Source organism: Scyliorhinus torazame, chromosome 1, assembly GCF_047496885.1.
Source record: "Scyliorhinus torazame isolate Kashiwa2021f chromosome 1, sScyTor2.1, whole genome shotgun sequence".
Classification (NCBI taxonomy): domain Eukaryota; kingdom Metazoa; phylum Chordata; class Chondrichthyes; order Carcharhiniformes; family Scyliorhinidae; genus Scyliorhinus; species Scyliorhinus torazame.
The window spans coordinates 19205895-19223781 of record NC_092707.1 but is presented as its reverse complement, the minus strand read 5'-3'; the positions used below and the strand labels follow the sequence as shown (position 1 = coordinate 19223781).

Sequence of the window (17887 nt, the reverse complement as noted above, 5' to 3'; positions counted from 1 at the left end):
CCAACAGACAGCAGTCTGAAGACCCGCACATCTAAACACAGGAACAGCTTCTTCCCACAGCTACTACACCAACGGCTCTCCCTTGGACTGATCTGTTCCCTGGAAGAACACTATTCGCGATGGCCTATGCTGCTCTTACCACAAGACATGGGAGCAGAATTAGGCCACTCGGCCTATAGAGAGTGTACTCTGCCGTTCAATCATGGCTGATATTTTTCTCATCTCCAGTTCTCCTGCCTTTTCCCCATAACCCTTGATCCCCTTATCAATCAAGAACCTATCTATCCGTCTTAAAGACACTGACTTGGCCTCCCATAGCCTTCTGCGGCAAGAGTTCCACAGATTCACCACCCTCTGGCTGAAGAAATTCCTCCTCATCTGTTTTAAAGGATCGTCCCTTTAGTCTGAGATGGTGTCCTCTGGTTCTAGTTTTTCCTACAAGTGGAAACATCCTCTCCACAGCCACTCTATCCAGGCTTCAGTATCCTGTAAATTTCAATTAGATTTCCCCTCCCTCATCCTTCTAAACTCCAACGCGTACAGATCCAGAGTCCTCAATTGTTCCTCATACAACAAGCACTTCATTCCAGGGATCATTCTTGTGAACCTCTTCTGGACACTTTCCAAGGCCAGCACATCCTTCCTTAGAAAGGGGGCCCAAAACTGCTCACAATACTCCATGGGGTCTGACCAGAACCTTATACAGCCTCAGAAGTACATCCCTGGTCTTGTATTCTAGCCCTTGACACAAATGCTAACATTGCATTGGTCTTTCCGACTGAACCTGCACATTAACCTTGAACCGTGAACAAGGACTCCAAGTCCCTTTATGCTTCAGATTTCTGAATCATTTTCCCCATTTAGATAGTCTCCTTCCAAAGTGCATAACCTCCATTTTTCCACATTGTATGTCATTTGCCAGTTCATTGCCCACTCTCCTAGTTTGTCCAAATCCTTCTGGGCCCCTTTGCTTCCTCAATTCTACCTCTGCAGTTTGGTTCTGCACTGTAACCATCACTTTGTTGATGTACTATTGTTAATGTATTTGTCATTATTCTTTTGTCTGCTATGCACATTCCCTTTGCTGCAGAAAAATACTTCAGTACATGTGACAATAAATATCAATGATTTGGAGAGAATAAAGTTCACCATTAGAGGTTTGAATGAGGAGTTCTGAGGTGGAAGCTGCTCATTGACTTTTCCCAAGAATGGCTAGAATGTCAGGGGCAGTGGGGTGAAGGAAAGAGTGGGGGTATTTTGTGTTTAAATCCTCTTTGTGGAGGGTATTGGCATTGTATGTGTTATGTATGCAAATATAAATACATGGGGTTCCTGTTGTATTGTTAGTGTTATATGTTGTTAATATGTTGCTGTGTTCCATGTTCTTTCATGTCATGGACTGTTCCTATTTTTGTATTCTCCATACATGAATATGCCATCAATAAATTATCTTTCAAAAGAAATAATGGCTTTTAACACCGACAGATGAGGCTAACTGGCTATGGTTTCCTGCTTCTTGAGTTGCAAAATGGAACCTTCCCCAATCTCTGAAATTTTGGAAAATTAAAACTAGTGCTTTAAACTCATTAGTCACTTCCTTCAAGACCTTGGGATGAAGTCCATCCAGACCAGGGCCCAGCAATTTGCTCAACTCCACTTCCCTGATGTCTGCAATTTTCAGAGTTCCTTCCTCCCACTGATTTAGTTAATTTTGGGATGTGTCCTCCAGCAAATACAGATGCAAAATAATTCAATATAGCCATTTAGCAATTCCCCAGGTTCACTTTGCGAATATTTTTCTTTAATTATTTATAGAAACTGATCATATTATTGCTCGGCTTTTTGTACCTCACCCTGATGAATATTTTTAATAACTAGATAAACAGTTGGTTAGTTGTACTTTTATCCTTCTCTGAAGGGAAATACATGTTCAACATCTCTGGTCAAAGGGTAAAATTAACAGCTGCTCATTTATTGCCATAAAACTGTCTAGGTACCAGAAATATTTGCATGTTGTGTTAATACCACACAATAAGCCTGGGGCAAAAAGATTACACTGAGCAGATAAGTGCATTGCAGCCATTAGTAAACTTGCCAAACTTAGGGGTACTTGCCTGTCCAATTAGCAGAGTCTGAAACAGCAAGAAAGAATTGGATTCCCCAGCCAACAATCTGGCTAGAAACAGATATTGTTCACAGCAAGTTATTAGACACAAGTGCAAACATTAAATTGATGTGGTTTGCTTATAATGAAAAGACCCACTTACTACAGTGATGGGACTGCCACAAAACACAAAGAACTCACCATCTGAATGGAGACAAGAATGCAGGAAGGAAAGTATATCAATCAGTAGAAGCAATAATTGTGCTTATGCCAAGAATATTAAAAAAGTTCTCATTTGTCATTAGCAAAGCTGTGCCATTTCAACGTGGCTGTTCCTTGGAAACATACCTTTCAGAGCAATCACTTTGCTTGCTGGGTTCATGATAACACTGTCAGCAGATATTGGGCGCCGAATTGGATTTGTTGGATCATTCAGGTCGATCACCACCACTTGCGCCTGTTCTCCCACCTTCTCCCTGATGCAGATGAACTTGTCCGATTCCATGGTAAGGGTACTAAACCCAATGTTGGCAGGATTCACCCCTTGGCTTTGGAGCTTGAGGAAAAAAAAAAAAAAATAGAATTACATCTATGCCGAAATGTGTCCCGTTACCTAGAAGGTAATGAATTATAAATATTTGCATGTAGGTGATTGGAGGTGTATGTTGAGCTAGGAAAAGATATTACCCAGCGAAATAAAGTGACATGTTTATCACCGAGAATGTAAGATAGCTGGTAATTCGAATAAAGCGATGGAAACTAGAATAGACAGTTTGTATCAAACAAATAGCTACTTTAGACCAGCTCTCCTCTTGGGGAACAACAATTTCTTTACTTAGCTGTTCAATCTGAACAGAGTTTGTTTGCTTTAAACGATAGATGTTCTGCTCAAACAGAGTATTGGGGAAATTGGGGCAGCATGGTAGCACAGTTGCTTCACAGCTCTAGGGTCCCAGGTTTGATTCCTGGCTTGGGTCACTGTCTGTGCAGTCTGCACGTGCTCCCCATGTCTGCGTGGGTTTAATCCCACAGGGGCTGGTTTAGCACAGGGCTAAAGAGCTGGCTTTTAAAGCAGACCAAGGCAGGCCAGTAGCACAGTTCAATTCCCACACCAGCCTCCCCAAACAGGTGCCAGAATGTGGCGACTGGGGCTTTGAGGGGACTGAGATAAAGAATCTGATGAACTGGTGCAATGACAATAATCTCTCCCTCAATGTCAACAAAACGAAAGAGATGGTCATCGACTTCAAGGAAGCGTAGTGGAGTACATGCCCCTGTCTACATAAAATGGGAACGAAGTAAAAAGGGTCGAAAGCTTCAAGTTTAAGGTGTACAGACCACCAGCAGCCTGTCCTGGTCTCTCTTCCCTCCCCCTCCAGGTAGTGAATGTAGCCCAGTCCATCACACAAACCAGCCTCCCATTCATTGACTCTATCTATAATTCCCACTGCCTCAGAAAGGCAGCCAGCATAATTAAGGACCCCACGCACCCCGGATATTCTTCCATCAGGAAAAAGATACCAAAATTTGAGGTTACGTACCAACCGACAAGAACAGCCTCGTCTGGGCAGCACGGTAGCATTGTGGATAGCACAATTGCTTCACAGCTCCAGGGTCCCAGGTTCGATTCTGGCTTGGGTCACTGTCTGTGGAGTCTGCATGTTCTCCCCGTGTGCGCGTGGGTTTCCTCCGGGTGCTCCGGTTTCCTCCCACAGTCCAAAGATGTGCAGGTTAGGTGGATTGGCCATGCTAAATTGCCCCTAGTGGCCATAAATTGCCCTTAGTGTTGGGTGGGGTTACTGGGTTATGGGGATAGGGTAGAGGTGTTGACCTTGGGTAGGGTGCTCTTTCCAAGAGCCGGTGCAGACTCGATGGGCCAAATGGCCTCCTTCTGCACTGTAAATTCTATGATATAATTCCCTATTGCCATCAGATGTTTGAATGGACCTACCTCGTATTAAGTTGATCTTTTCTCTACACCTTGCTACAACTGCAACATTATATCCTGCAGTCTCTCCTTCCTCCCCTATGTACGATATGCATAGTCTGTACAGCATGCAAGAAACAATACTTTTCACTGTGACAATAATAAAATAAAATCTTCACAGTAACTTCATTTGAAGCCTACTTGTGACAATAAGCAATTTTCGTTTTCAGTCCAAAAAAGTGCAAGTTAGGTGGATCGGCCATGATAAATTGCCCTTGCTAGGAGAGGTTCGGAGTTACAGGGATAGGGGGTGGAGGTGCAGACTTAAGTGGGGTACTCTTTCCAAGGGCCAGTCAGACTCTGGGCTGAATGACCTCCTTCTGCACTGTAAATTCTATGATTCTAAGAAATAAAGACAGCTCAAAGCAACTAGATCATTTTTTTGAAAGCCATTTAATTGTAGGTTTAGCTCCATACTTCCTTCCCTTATAAACTAGCTGAGTTCCAAAACACGTGGTCAGATTAGCATCTTTATTTCAGTCATACTGAAGGATGGACTGCTAGCTCGTTCACCAACACAGCATCAAACTAGAGTTGTGCAAGCAGAAACTGAAATTAGCAACCAGTTTTTAAAAAAATATTTAAGTTTGCATTGGATGAGATGGTAACAATTTACATGTTGTCCCTTTTCGGCATCCCCCCCCTTTCCGTTTCTGGGTTTTATCCTCAGCCCTTTCTTTCCCTGTAGGTGGTTCGTCTCAGTCTTGTGACAGGCCCTCGGATCTCTCCTTCCCCCTTCAGTGGTCCCTATGCAGCCCCACATTTTCAGTTGTTGATTGGTGATCAGTCAACACTGCTAGTACATTAAAGAAGCATTGTTGGGGTTGGTTCACAACAGGCTTAGGGCGGGTGGGGGGGGGGGGGGGGGGGGGGGGGAAGAGAGGAGGAGGAGAGAAAGAGAGAAGATGCAATTAATTCCCGATCAGTTGGCCCCATTGGTGCTGAAGATGTTTGATGATTTTGTTGGTACAGGGTTCCCTTCTGGAAATATTGGGTCCTTCTGAAGGACAAGAGGAGAAGGGGGGGGGGGGGGGGAGAAAAACAAGCTCAGCGTTTAGTTTGAGATGTTGGATTGCAAGCAGTGTAACCGGCCGTTATTCTGCAATACTGAAAGAACGAAGTGTGCATTTATATTTAGCATTTCACAATCTCAGGACATGCCAAAGCACATTACAGGCAAAGTATTTTTTGATTTATTATTGTAATTAGTGAATGCAGCAGCCAAACCTAGAGTACAGCAAGTCCCACAAAAGGGCATTGTGGCAATATTGTGACAATGACCTGATTGAAGTTTGATTATTTTTAAAAAATAGACATGGGATAGAACAGGAGATCGACAACTCCCCTGCTGCTCAAAATAGTGCCACAGGGTCCTTTATATCCACCCGAGTGCACAGATGGGACATCCCAGTCCTGCCCTGAAATAAAATGGCCATGAATCCCTGCAGTGCATGAATCTGCACCAACCCTTCAAGGTGAGCATTCTACCCACATCCACTCCTCCCCATCTGTGTAACCCCATAAACTGCACATTCCTGGACATGAGGGCAATTGATAATGGCCAATCCACCCAACTCACATCTTTGGACTAAGAGGACACCAGAGCACCCAGCGGAAACCCACAGATACAAGGAACGTAACAGTCTCCAGAGACCAAGGCTGGAATTGAACCAGAGTCCCCGGCACCATGAGGTAGCACTGCCAACCACATGGTCCTTTTCAAAACGAGAGCTACCCTAGATTGGAGGCAAGAGGTATTAAAATACTTATTGCCCAATATTCAACTACTGCATTGTACAAGCTGCACAAACTGTAGGAATAGATACCAAAATTGCACAGGGCTCTGGTCAGCTCACTTGTTCAGGGTCAAGCAGCAGACAGGCATTAAGCCTCAAGACATTGACGTGAAGCATACAACAATCAAGGTCTGAAAAGGCAAACTTAAATCCAGTTTTCAAAACAGAACCTGTGGCAGTTCATTTTCTTGGAAAGTTGGGCTCCTGGTGCAAGTCATTTTAGAACAACATTAAAATTTCTTGCTGCAAAATACAGCAGTCTAGTTTGATGGAGGGCAAGGAAACTGTATGCAAGTAATTACTTCAGATTTGATAAGTGTCCAAATATGGGGTCTAGAATTACATGGAGAATTCAGGGTTCATCAGCCTGGATGACAAGATTGCAAAACTGGCTATCAAGTAGTTCAGACAATGCCATGGAAGCCAGCAGATTTGCTAATAGGGAGGAAGATAATGTGGAGCATAGGGCCACCATAGACTAGTTGGATCAAGTGGCCTGTAGTGTACACAGATTGAGACAATTAGCATCTGAACTTGCAAATAATTAACAACCATTTTCAAGTAGGAATAAAGTTGTAAACTGAACTCAAATCTGAAGACCAACAGTTGAAAAAACAAATATCCACAATTGCAATAACACACCCAACTATAAACCGAAAATACCAGTTAAGCAGCACCTGGTTCTGACAGGCCATTGAAGAGAAATGTTAACTGTAGTTCTCCAGATATTCAGCAGCACTGGCAATATTTTACATCAGCACACAAAAATAGAGGCACTAAAAAGTCACAAGTATTTTTATTTAAAAAAAAAAAAAACACATTTTATTGAAACTTGTATCAAAGTAGGTTACAGCAAATAAACACCCCGGGAAACATTCTTCCCAACAATCAACTATACAGTTTGTACAGATTTTTCTCCTCAAACAGTCACCAACATCCCCCACCTTTTCTCAAACTCCCCTGCTGAGCCCCTTAACTCATACTCTAACCGTAGGAAGTCATACAGATCACCCAACCATGCTGCTACCCCCAGTGGCGATGCCAACCACCACTCCAGCAAAATTTGTCGCCGTGCAAAATGAGAGGCGAAGGCCAAGACATCGGCCTTCCTCCTCTCCATGAGCTCCGGCTTCTCTGAAACTCCAAATATCGCCACCAAATGGTCCGGGTCCACTCCCTCCTCCACTGTCCTGGCTAAGACCGCGAACACGCCCGCCCAGAATCTTCCCAATTTTTCACAACCCCAAAACAAGATTCAAAACAGAGGTAAAAAAGCCAACATAAGTGTACTTTACCTGAATGCTTGCTGTATTCGGAATAAGGTAAATGAGTTGATGGTGCAAATCATCGTGAATGACTATGATTTAGTGGCCATTACTGAACATGGTCAAAGGATAGTCACGACTGGAAGTTAAATATCCACGGATATCAAACTATTCGGAAGGACAGAGTGGATGGTAAGGGAGGTGGTGTAGCTCATGATATCCAGACAATAGTAAGGGATGACACTGGTGCTACGGAGAGTAAGGTTGAATCCATTTGGGTGGAAATCAGGAATAGCAAGGTGAAAAAGTCACTGATAGTAGTCTAGGCCACCAAATGTTATTATGGTGGGGCAGGCAATAAACAAAGAAATAACAGATGCATGTAGAAATGGTACAGCAGTTATCATGGGGGATTTTAATAAATGTTTTATGAAGTTTTTCCAATCAGCGCTTTTACATAAAAATAGAAATACAGATGGTAATAAAAACAATAAGCATAGCCCAAAGCTTACAATAAAACTAATTACAAGAAATGTTTTTTATAAAACAGAACAAGGTGGGTTTTGTCTCCATGCCCAACTCACATTATCTCAACAGTACCCCCCCCGCCCCCCCCCCCCCCCCCCCCCAGATCTGCTGCTGCTGCCACTTACTGCTCACCTAGAAAGTCAAGGAAAGGTTGCCACTGCTGGGAGAACCCCACCAAGGACCCTCTCAAGGTGAACTTTATTCACTCCAGGCTGAGGAAGCCCACCATATCGCTAACCCAGGTCTCCACGCTCAGGGGTTTTGAGTCCCTCCACATTAACAAAATCCATCTCCGGGCTACCATGGAGGCAAAGGCCAGTATCTCGGCCTCTTTCACTTCCTGCACTCCCAGATCCTCCGCCACCTCAAATATCGCTACCATTGGACTCACCTTCACCAGAGCGTCCAAAACCCTAGACATCACCCTTGCAAACCCCTGCCAGAATTCTTTAAGCACCGGGCAAGCCCAAAACATATGGGCATGATTCGCCAGACTCCCTGCACACCTCGGGCACCTGTCCTCCACCCCAAAAAACCTACTCATTCTTGCAGCCGTTATATGCACCACCTCAAACTGGATTAAGCAGAGCCTGGCGCATGAGGGAGAGTTCACCCTGCCCAGGGCATCGGCCCACATCCAGCTCATCCTCCCAAGTTTCCTTCAACTTCCTCCACTGAGGCTTCCTCTACCTCCTGAGATATGTCCGACACCTTCCCCTCCCCTACCCAGACACCACCCTATCCTGGATCCTACGTGGGGGCAGCAGCGGGACTGTCCCCACCCGTTTTCTAAGGAAGTCCCAAACCTGAAGGCACCCGAATGCATTCCCAGGGGCAGACCTCTCCTCCAGAACCTGCAAGCTGGGGAAAGCCCAGTCTATAAACAGGTCCCCCATCCTCCTAATACCTGCCCTATACCAGCCTTGGTACCCTCCATCCATCCTAACCGGAGTAAATCTGTGGTTATTCCATATCAGGGTCCACAGAGGCCCCCTCCTCTCCCAGTGTCTCCTCCACTGCCCCCAGATCCTCACCGTCACCACCGGACTGGTGGTGTATCACGCCAGAGAACAGCAGCAGAGCCATGACAAGTGCCCCTAGACTGGTGCCTCTACACGACGCCACCATGCCACCTCCAGCCGACCGTGGATATTCAAGGAAATAAGGGAGTATCAAATTTGAAGGAAAAAGCATACAAAGTGGCAAAGATTAGTGGGAGACTAGAGGACTGGGAAATCTTTAAGGGGCAAAAGATAGCTACTAAAAAAGCTATAAAGAGCAAGATAGATTATTAGGAGAGTAAACTTGCTCAGAATATAAAACCAGATAGTAAAAGTTTCTACAAATATATAAAACAAAAAAAAGTGGCCAAGGTAAATATTGGTCCTTTAGAGGATGGGAAGGGAGATTTAATAATGGGAGAAGAAATGGCTGAGGAACTGAACAGGTTTTTTGGGTCAGTCTACAGTGGAAGACACAAACAACATGCCAGTGACTGATAGAAATGAGGCCATGACAGGCGAGGACCTGGAGGATGTTATCACCAAGGAGGTAGTGATGGGCAAACTTATGGGGCTATACGTAGACAAGTCTCCTGGCCCTGATGGAATGCATCCCAGATTGCTAAAAGAGATGGCTAGAGAAATTACAAATGCAGTGATAATTTACCAAAATTCACTAGACTCTGGGGTGGTCCCAGCAGATTGGAAATTAGCAAACGTGACACCACTATTTTAGAAAAGGAGGTAAGCAGAAAGTGGGTAATAATAGGCCAGTGAGCTGGAATCTATCATCAAGGAAGAAATAGCGAGGCATCTGGATGGAAATTGTCCCATTGGGCAGACGCAGCATGAATTCATAAAGGGTAGGTTGTGCGTAACTAATTTAGTGGAATTTTGTGAGGACATTACCAGTATGGTAGATAACGGGGAGCCAATGGAGGAGGTATATCTGGATCTCCAGAAAGCCTCTGACAAGGTGCACACAAAAGGTTGCTGCATAAGATAAAGATGCATGGCATTAAGGGGAAAGTAGTAGCATGGATAAAGGGTTGGTTAATTAATAGAATGCAAAGAGTGGGGATTAATGGGTGTTTCTCTGGTTGGCAATCAGTAGCTCGTGGCGTCCCTCAGGGGTCAGTGTTGGACCCACAATTGTTCACAATTTACATAGATGATTTGGAGATGGGAACCAAGGGCAATGTGTCCAAGTTTGCAGACGACACTAAGATGAATGGTAAAGCCAAAAAAGTGCAGAGGATACTGGAAGTCTGCAGAGGGATTTGAATAGACTAAGTGAATGGGCTAGGGCCTGGCAGATGGAATACAATGTTGACAAATGTGAGGCTACCCATTTTGGTAGGAACAGCGAAAGGGATTTTATTTATTTATTTTTAAATGATAAAACATGCTGCTGTGCAGAGAGATCTGGGTGTGCTAGTGCAAGAGTCGCAAAAAGTTGGTTTACAGGTGATTAAGGCGGCAAATGGAATTTTGTCCTTCATTGCTAGAGGGATGGAAGACTAGGGAGGTTATGCTGCAATTGTACAAGGTGTTAGCGAGGCCACACCTGGAATATGGTGTTCAATTTTGGTCTCCTTACTTGAGAAAGGACGTACTGGCACTGGAGGGTGTGCAGAGGAGATTCACTAGGTTAATCCCAGAGTTGAAGGGGTTGGATTACGAGGGGAGGTTGAGTAGACTGGGACTGTACTCGTTGGAATTTAGAAGGATGAGGGGGGGGGATCTCATAGAAACATAAAATTATGAAGGGAATAGATGGGATAGATGCAGGCAGGTTGTTTCCACTGGCGGGTGAAAGCAGAACCAGGGGGCATAGCCTCAAAATAAGGGGAAGTAAATTTAGGACTGAGTTTAGGAGGAACTTCTTCACCCAAAAGGGTTGTGAATCTATGGAATTCCTTGCCCAGTGAAGCAGTAGTGGCTCCTTCATTAAATGTTTTTAAGATAAAGATAGATAGTTTTTTGAAGAATAAAGGGATTAAGGGTTACGGTGTTCTGGCCGGAAAGTGGAGCTGAGTCCACAAAAGATCAGCCATGATCTCATGGAATGGTGGAGCAGGCTTGAAGGGCCAGATGGCCTACACCTGCTCCTTGTTCTTATGTTCGCATGATTCATTGGCACCCGCCCACATCTCTCACTCATCTGCTACCCCCTGAAAGAACCCACTCAGTCAAAATATTTCTTGAGGGAGATGGAGCAGAGTACATAGTGAAACCACTGACAGAAATCACATCTGACCAGAAAACACCATGGTTGAACCCAATTAGTAGGTTTCCCCCATTATCTCATTTTTCACTCACTGGAAGACACAAGCTAAACTTCTCAACAGGCTATTTTACCACGGAGGCAAATTTTAAAGTGGTGCATAATGCCAAAAGTGTTTTAGAGAATAGGAAAATGCACTTAACCATACCGTTAGAGGACTTGGTTCAAATCAGGCCCACTGGAAAAGCCTCTTCCCTGCCACCTACAACCAAAGTCCAAGTGCAAGGATTGAACCTTCCCCAATGTTATATAGCCAGCATTGCACAAAATAAATTTTCACACAAATCCAGTCATCCTGTACTATTTCCTAGTCTTTAGGACAAATTCCAGAGTTGTTATTCAGCAAGTTCTAAAATAGAACAACGTTTGCTGTTATTATGGGCAGAGGTTAGAGAGCTGAAAGAACCAGACTCCAATTCTCACATGAAAATTTGCTATTCACATACAGCCCCTAATTTATGCACCGTCAGGAACAAACAAATGTTAATTTAGCAAACTGAATTCTATCCAAGATTCAGCCCCTTCACCAAACCTGGAGACCATCATGCTTACCTATACACAATAGGGCAGAAAAAGTCTTGAGTTTATAGGATCCAACTGAAAAAACATTGCAGCAGCAGGTAGTTGATTATTAAGTGTCCACTAATTAAAACTAGTAATGAGAAACTGCGTGGCTTCAGTGTATACTACTGACCCAAGTAACTCCCAGCTTCTCCCTGCCAATACCTCTCAGCAGATTCATGTATTCATCCAGTTTCCCCCGAGTCCAAGCTCATGGGTGGCAAGGCTGCACAGTGGTTAGCACTGTTGCTTCACAGCACCAGGGACCTGGGTCCAATTCCCAGCATTGGTCACGGTCTATGCAGAGTCTACACGTTCGGTGTCTGCATTGGTGCCCTCCAGGTGCTCTGGTAAAAGTCCTGAAAGACGTGCGCATGAGGAGGAGAATTGGACATTCGGAATTCTCCTCAGTATACACGAACAGGCGCTAGAGTGTGGTGACGAGGGGGTTTTCACAGCAACTTCATTGCAGTGTTAACTTGTGTCAACATTACCTCAACTACTTGATCCATTGGGTAATATTTCCGACTGGATTCATCAGTAACTCAGGCCCCAAGCACTTTACATTTTCCTGCAAGTGGAAACATCTTTACACCCCAGGCTGGAGCAGAAAGCAAGAGGTTTCACCCATGAAAATAGCTCATTTACAAATCATAAAATCTTAGACTGGTGGCACTTGCTCAAAAGGCATCCTGCTGTTGGAAACAGTTTCTACCTGCCAAGACCCTGCATAATTTTAAGCCTCTTAAATCCCCCTTCAATTCCACATAACAAGCTTCAAGTCTTTACTCAACTGAAGTCCCTCATCCCATGTACCACCCTTACAAAAGTGTACTTTGTGCTGCTATTTATAAAAGTGAGGTCCAGTATGTTTTGTGTTACCAGTTTGTCCTGCCATCTTCAAAAAGGTTGTGTTTAGCACAGGGCTAAATCCCTGGCTTTGAAAGCAGACCAAGGCAGGCCAGCAGCACAGTTAGATTCCCGTACCAGCCTCCCCGAACAGGCGCCGGAATGTGGCGACTAGGGGATTTTCACAGTAACTTTATTTGAAGCCTACTCGTGACAATAAGTGAATTTCATTACATGAACCTTCTTGTCTGTTCCTGCACCGTATTATTTTCTCACTTCCCAACTGGTAACCCTCCCACCTTGCATGCTTCAAACCAGTTTGTTCAAACTGTTTGTGTGGCACATTTCAAACTGTTTGTGTGGCACATTTCAAACTGTTTGTGTGGCACATTTCAAACTGTTTGTGTGGCACATTTCAAACTGTTTGTGTGGCACATTTCAAACTGTTTGTGTGGCACATTTCAAACTGTTTGTGTGGCACATTTCAAACTGTTTGTGTGGCACATTTCAAACTGTTTGTGTGGCACATTTCAAACTGTTTGTGTGGCACATTTCAAACTGTTTGTGTGGCACATTTCAAACTGTTTGTGTGGCACATTTCAAACTGTTTGTGTGGCACATTTCAAACTGTTTGTGTGGCACATTGTCACCCACCCCATACCCCCACTTGTTTACAGTTCCTCACCATCAGTTCTAGCCTCTTGCATTTCTTTACCATTCTTCCAGCTTGGACCTAATCTTAAATTTCTGACCTTGCATCTTTCCACCTCCTTTTAACATTTTCCTGAGAACCTCTCATCAAGCCATTTAGCCATGATCAGATATTGGCAAGTGTCCAATTTTATTTGATAATGCTCCTGTGAAGCACCTTGAGGCATAGCCACTACATCCTACCCCCTTCTCGTAATTGGAAACTTTCTACCACAGATCCAGTGAGATGGCTTGAACATTAATGGAATGCAAAGCAAATCTAAATCATTCTAAGATTTAAATAACTATTTGAGCAGTTAAAGGTGGTAAAGCATAAACAATTAATTGCAGCCTGATATATAGCACAAGATTGATCATTAACAAGCCCTCCAAAACCACTGCAATCCTTCCAAATCAGTTTCTTTCCTGAAAACTGAAAGGCAATAATACCACAAGTAGACTTCATACTGCAATTAAGTTAGTGAAAATCAGCTAGTCGCCACACTCCAGCACCTGTACAGATACAGAGGGGGAATTCAGAATGTCCAATTAACCCAACAAGCACATCTTTCAGGACTTATGGGTAGGAAATCGGAGGAAACCCACGCAGACTCCGCACAATGAACCAAGCCGGGAATCAAACCCAGGTCCCTGGTTCTGTGAAGCAACAGTGCTAACTACAGTGCTATCGTACCATGCATTGGTAAGCATTAGAAATAAGTGTGTGTTTGGGGTAAGCATTAGAAATAAGTGTGTTTGGGGTAAGGGAAAAAGTGGAGATTCATGCTGGACAAAGGTGTTTGTGTGGGGATTGGTTAAATTCCAACTGTGATTCTATTGAGCTTGGAGGGTTGCAACACAGTAAATAAAGCCTAGCAACAGGGTACCACTTTGCAGATCAAAGGGATTTTTCCTCGGTTTGTAGTTTTAGCTTAATTAATTGGCAGTTGGGTTGTTGAGGGAGAAAGCAGCTCTCAACCTTCCAAGACCAACAGCTTCTAGGGAATATCTCAGCCTTGCTAGAAGAAAACACATTCTATAGCGTAATGGTTAAGAAAACAAATGTTAGAAATCAAGTCCAGCTAGAAGGAAGTCTGGAGTTAATGGAACAGAGGAAACTGGGAACCAGAACAGTTTAACTATCAGTAAATTTGGGCAGCATGGTGGCAGTGGTTAGCACTGCTGCCTCATGGTGCCGAGGACCTGGGTTTGATCCCAGCCCACTAGAGTTTGCACACTCCCCATGTGTGTGTGTCTCACCCTCACAACCCAAAGATGTGCAGGATGGGTGAACTGGCCAGGCTAAATTGCCCCTTAATTGGGCAGGGAAGAATTGGGTACTCTGACTTTATATAAATTTAGAGTTGAAAGGACATTGGATTAAGAGTGGCTGAAAGTTATCTACAGTTGTACCAAGGTTTGAGACATTTTGAAAGTGTAGAAAATTGGTAGCTGAAGCCTTTAAGACAAGAGAAACCTAAAATGGAGAGAACAATTTAAATATTAAAAAGTGGAATTTGAAATCACTGTGGAAGCTGGAGGAATTCAGTGATACAAGTTGCCACACTGTTCAAGAATCATCTGGGGACAAGAGAAATCATTCGTTTGGGTTCAGAGGAGTCTCTTACCATAGTAATCTTGTGTACTAAAGGGACTGTTAATGAGACCACTGTCACTTTGTAATCTAATGTTAATCTAGTGTAATTGTTAAACCTAGTATTGGATCATATCAAAATCTCTAATTAATTTGTGGCCCTGTGACTGTGAGCTGGAGTTCCATTCTGGGATATTCCCATCCTAGAATCTGAAGGAATCTCAAATCTTGCCCCCCAAAATAATTTAGTTTAAACAAATTATGGTGCAACTGAGCGCTAAAGGCTCAAACGCCTGTTGTACTCCAAACCAGTTTAAAACAAGCACAAAATTCCCAAACATTTGCATTTAGAGGGCCAACTCAGACATCTTGAAGAATTGGAGAAAGATCACCACTCGCCCAGTTATTTTGATCTATAGGGTCTTGGTCACCTTTTGAAGAGTATTTCTCAGCCCGTGATTCTAATTGCAGCAAAAAAAATCCTCAAAGACTTCAGAGAGAGCAAACTTCAGTGAATGGCAAGGGGGCAGGGCAGGGAAATGCAGTTGTGAATGACCACAACATGTTTGATACATGCATTCTTCACTGAAAAATCTACAAAATCATTGTGGGTCTAGTTTATTTTTAAACAATTGGCGGTGGACACCTCCACCCAACTTGCACTTGCTCCTGTAGCCTTCATTTGTCAGTTTTCATGTTCACTATCACTTGACAGATTCAACAGAACACTTGTCTCACTTCTAACTTTCAGCACAAGGATTTGTAAAACACTGTTCCCATTTAGGATGCAGTCACATTGGAGTAGACCAATTAGGAAATATGGTTTCCAACCTTCCATGGGCAGCACAAAAAATGAATCCCACATATTGGTGACTCTTTCTGGGTCTAAAGAGTTTGCTCACAGGCCAAAAACTTTGAACATTAGACAAAAGAGCAAGACTGATTTAAGTTTTACAAATAAACTGCACCAGCTACATTTCATTCAACTTGACTGAAATTCTTGCAAATTCCAGGCATATTGAGGAATCTACCCAAATAAATCATTAGCAACCCCCCCCCCCCCAGCCACCAATTTGACCAAGCACAAGCCATTGGAGCCCATCGAGTTCCCATTGTTCTGATGTGGCCAATGACATCTCCCCAGTATATCTAACCATTCACCATTAGGTTAATTTGAAAGTCAGATGTAGCCAACTGCATACCTAAAAATCATCATTGGCCATTTGATCTCTACTCATTGATGGATGTGTATACTTTATAACATGCACAAGAGTCACTGCTGCAAACTGTTCCCATGCCATTAACTCTTTATGCCTTTTAGTTCTTGACTTGGTCCATTCCAATCCCAGCCACCTTTCCATGTTCCACTCTTGTAAACTGAAAGACATTCAAATCTCTGCTTCAAAAGCAAACTGTACCCCAAATTGGATTAAATTACTGTTCAGCAATCACTATCACAAGATTTTAAAATTCACACCTTTGGTTTTCAAATCCCATTGCAGCCTCATTCCACAGAATCTCCACCAGCCCCACAACCTCATCCGATTCACTCCACCACTAGTAGCTGTGACTTCAGCTGCTATGCTCTGGAACCCCCTCCAATGATGTGCCTCAGAACCCAAACAATAGTATAGTGGTAACGTGACTGGCCTAATAATCCAGAGGCCTGGATTAATGGTCCAAATGCTACCATGACAGTTGGGAGGTCATTCAGAAATAAAATGGTCATTATGATCCAGGAGTTTCATCTGGTTAAAAATCAAAACCTCTGAGTAATCTACTATCCTCACGCAGTCCTGCCCACAGAACTCCAGGTCCATAGAGATTGTTTCAAACGGCCCACTGAAATGGACCAGCATGCTATTCAGTATGAAAACAATGACAGAAAGCCCTGTGTAACTATCCTACTTTCTCAAAGGGCAGTTAGGGATAGGCAATAAATGTTGGCCTTGCTAGCAAAAATGCCGAGAATAATCTTGCTTCTTAATTGTATCAGGCCATGGCATAGCATCAAATTTTGCTTTTATGCGAGAAGTAGCCTGGGCCAATTAATTGCATTAAAGATACTATAACAATACAAGTTGCTGGCAAAATAACAAGACAAAAGCAGAGTGCTTCACTCCCTTGGTTATGCATTGAAATACATTGGCCTGCATCGGATTGGGAAAGTAGGTAACACTCCCCTAGATGCACATTGCTAAAATGGTGGCACCATAAGGTTTAGCACACTGGGCTAAATCGCTAGTTATTAAAGCAGCCAAGCAGCACGGTTCAATTCCCGTACCAGCCTCTCTGAACAGGTGCCGGAATGTGGCGACTAGGGACTTTTCACAGTAACTTCATTGAAGCCTACTTGTGACAATAAGCAATTTTCATTTCATGACACTACTTAGCAATTAAAACAAGGTCTGTGAGTTTCCTCCATTCCCAATTGCAGTGGTTCTGGGTACCTGGTACTAAACTCCAGCAAGTTAGCAGGCTACCCATTCAGGTCCAGTTTGTGGAGTATTACAAACTTTGCTCAGCTTCACATCTATAATACATCAGCATGAATATTTGACACCCAAGGGTACCTGTTCTCCAAGAGGGCCACTAGCTGGTCATGAAACAAGACTCCCAAGTTGGCAATAGGTACAAGACCAAGAGGCTTATAGGCAGGACAATGCTCAAGGATAGTGAATCTGAAATTCCCGCAGAGGGTTATACAGGCAGAGTCATTATGTTCAAGGTTGATAGTTTTTTTTTTTTTTTTTTTTTAAATCAGTAGGAAATTTAATTCAGTAAGGAAATTCAAGGTTATGGGAATGAGGCAGGAGTTGAGGACTATCAGACCAGTATCTCATTCATGGAACATCAGAGAAGAAGTTTTGATGGGCCAAATGGCCTACTGTGCTCAATGTCTTATGGTCTTCATGGGAGTGGCATAACCACATTGCTGTGGGTCTGGAGTCACATGTAGGCCAGAGCAGACAAGGACTGCAGATAACCATTAAACTTGGATTTTTATTAAATTCAAATTTAATCATCTACCATGGTGGGTTTTGAACCTGGGTCCCCAGAACATTTTTGGTCTTGGTCTTCCACTACACTCCTGCCTCTCCAAATTCTATACGAAGAATGTGACTTGACCGGAGGTTGGGTGATATGGCAATCTTTTATGTTCCAGACAGGCAAGTGCAGTTCCATAATATCTGTACTCATCCAGTCTCCATGATTTTAGCAAAC

The 17887-nt window shown here is 43.5% G+C and overlaps 1 protein-coding gene across 5 annotated transcripts in view; it reads right to left on the bottom strand.

Annotated features, from left to right (window-relative positions):
• Positions 1 to 17887, bottom strand: part of cltcl1 (clathrin, heavy chain-like 1) — an 83918-nt gene that overhangs the window by 61910 nt on the left and 4121 nt on the right. For all 5 annotated transcript variants that reach the window (XR_011934385.1, XM_072473316.1, XM_072473451.1 and 2 more), the window contains exon 2: positions 2453 to 2660. Coding sequence is in view for 4 of the 5 variants with exons in the window: in XM_072473316.1 (XP_072329417.1) it covers positions 2453 to 2660 (208 nt within the window). In the remaining variant the exon portion in view is untranslated. The remainder of the gene's footprint in view (positions 1 to 2452; positions 2661 to 17887) is intronic.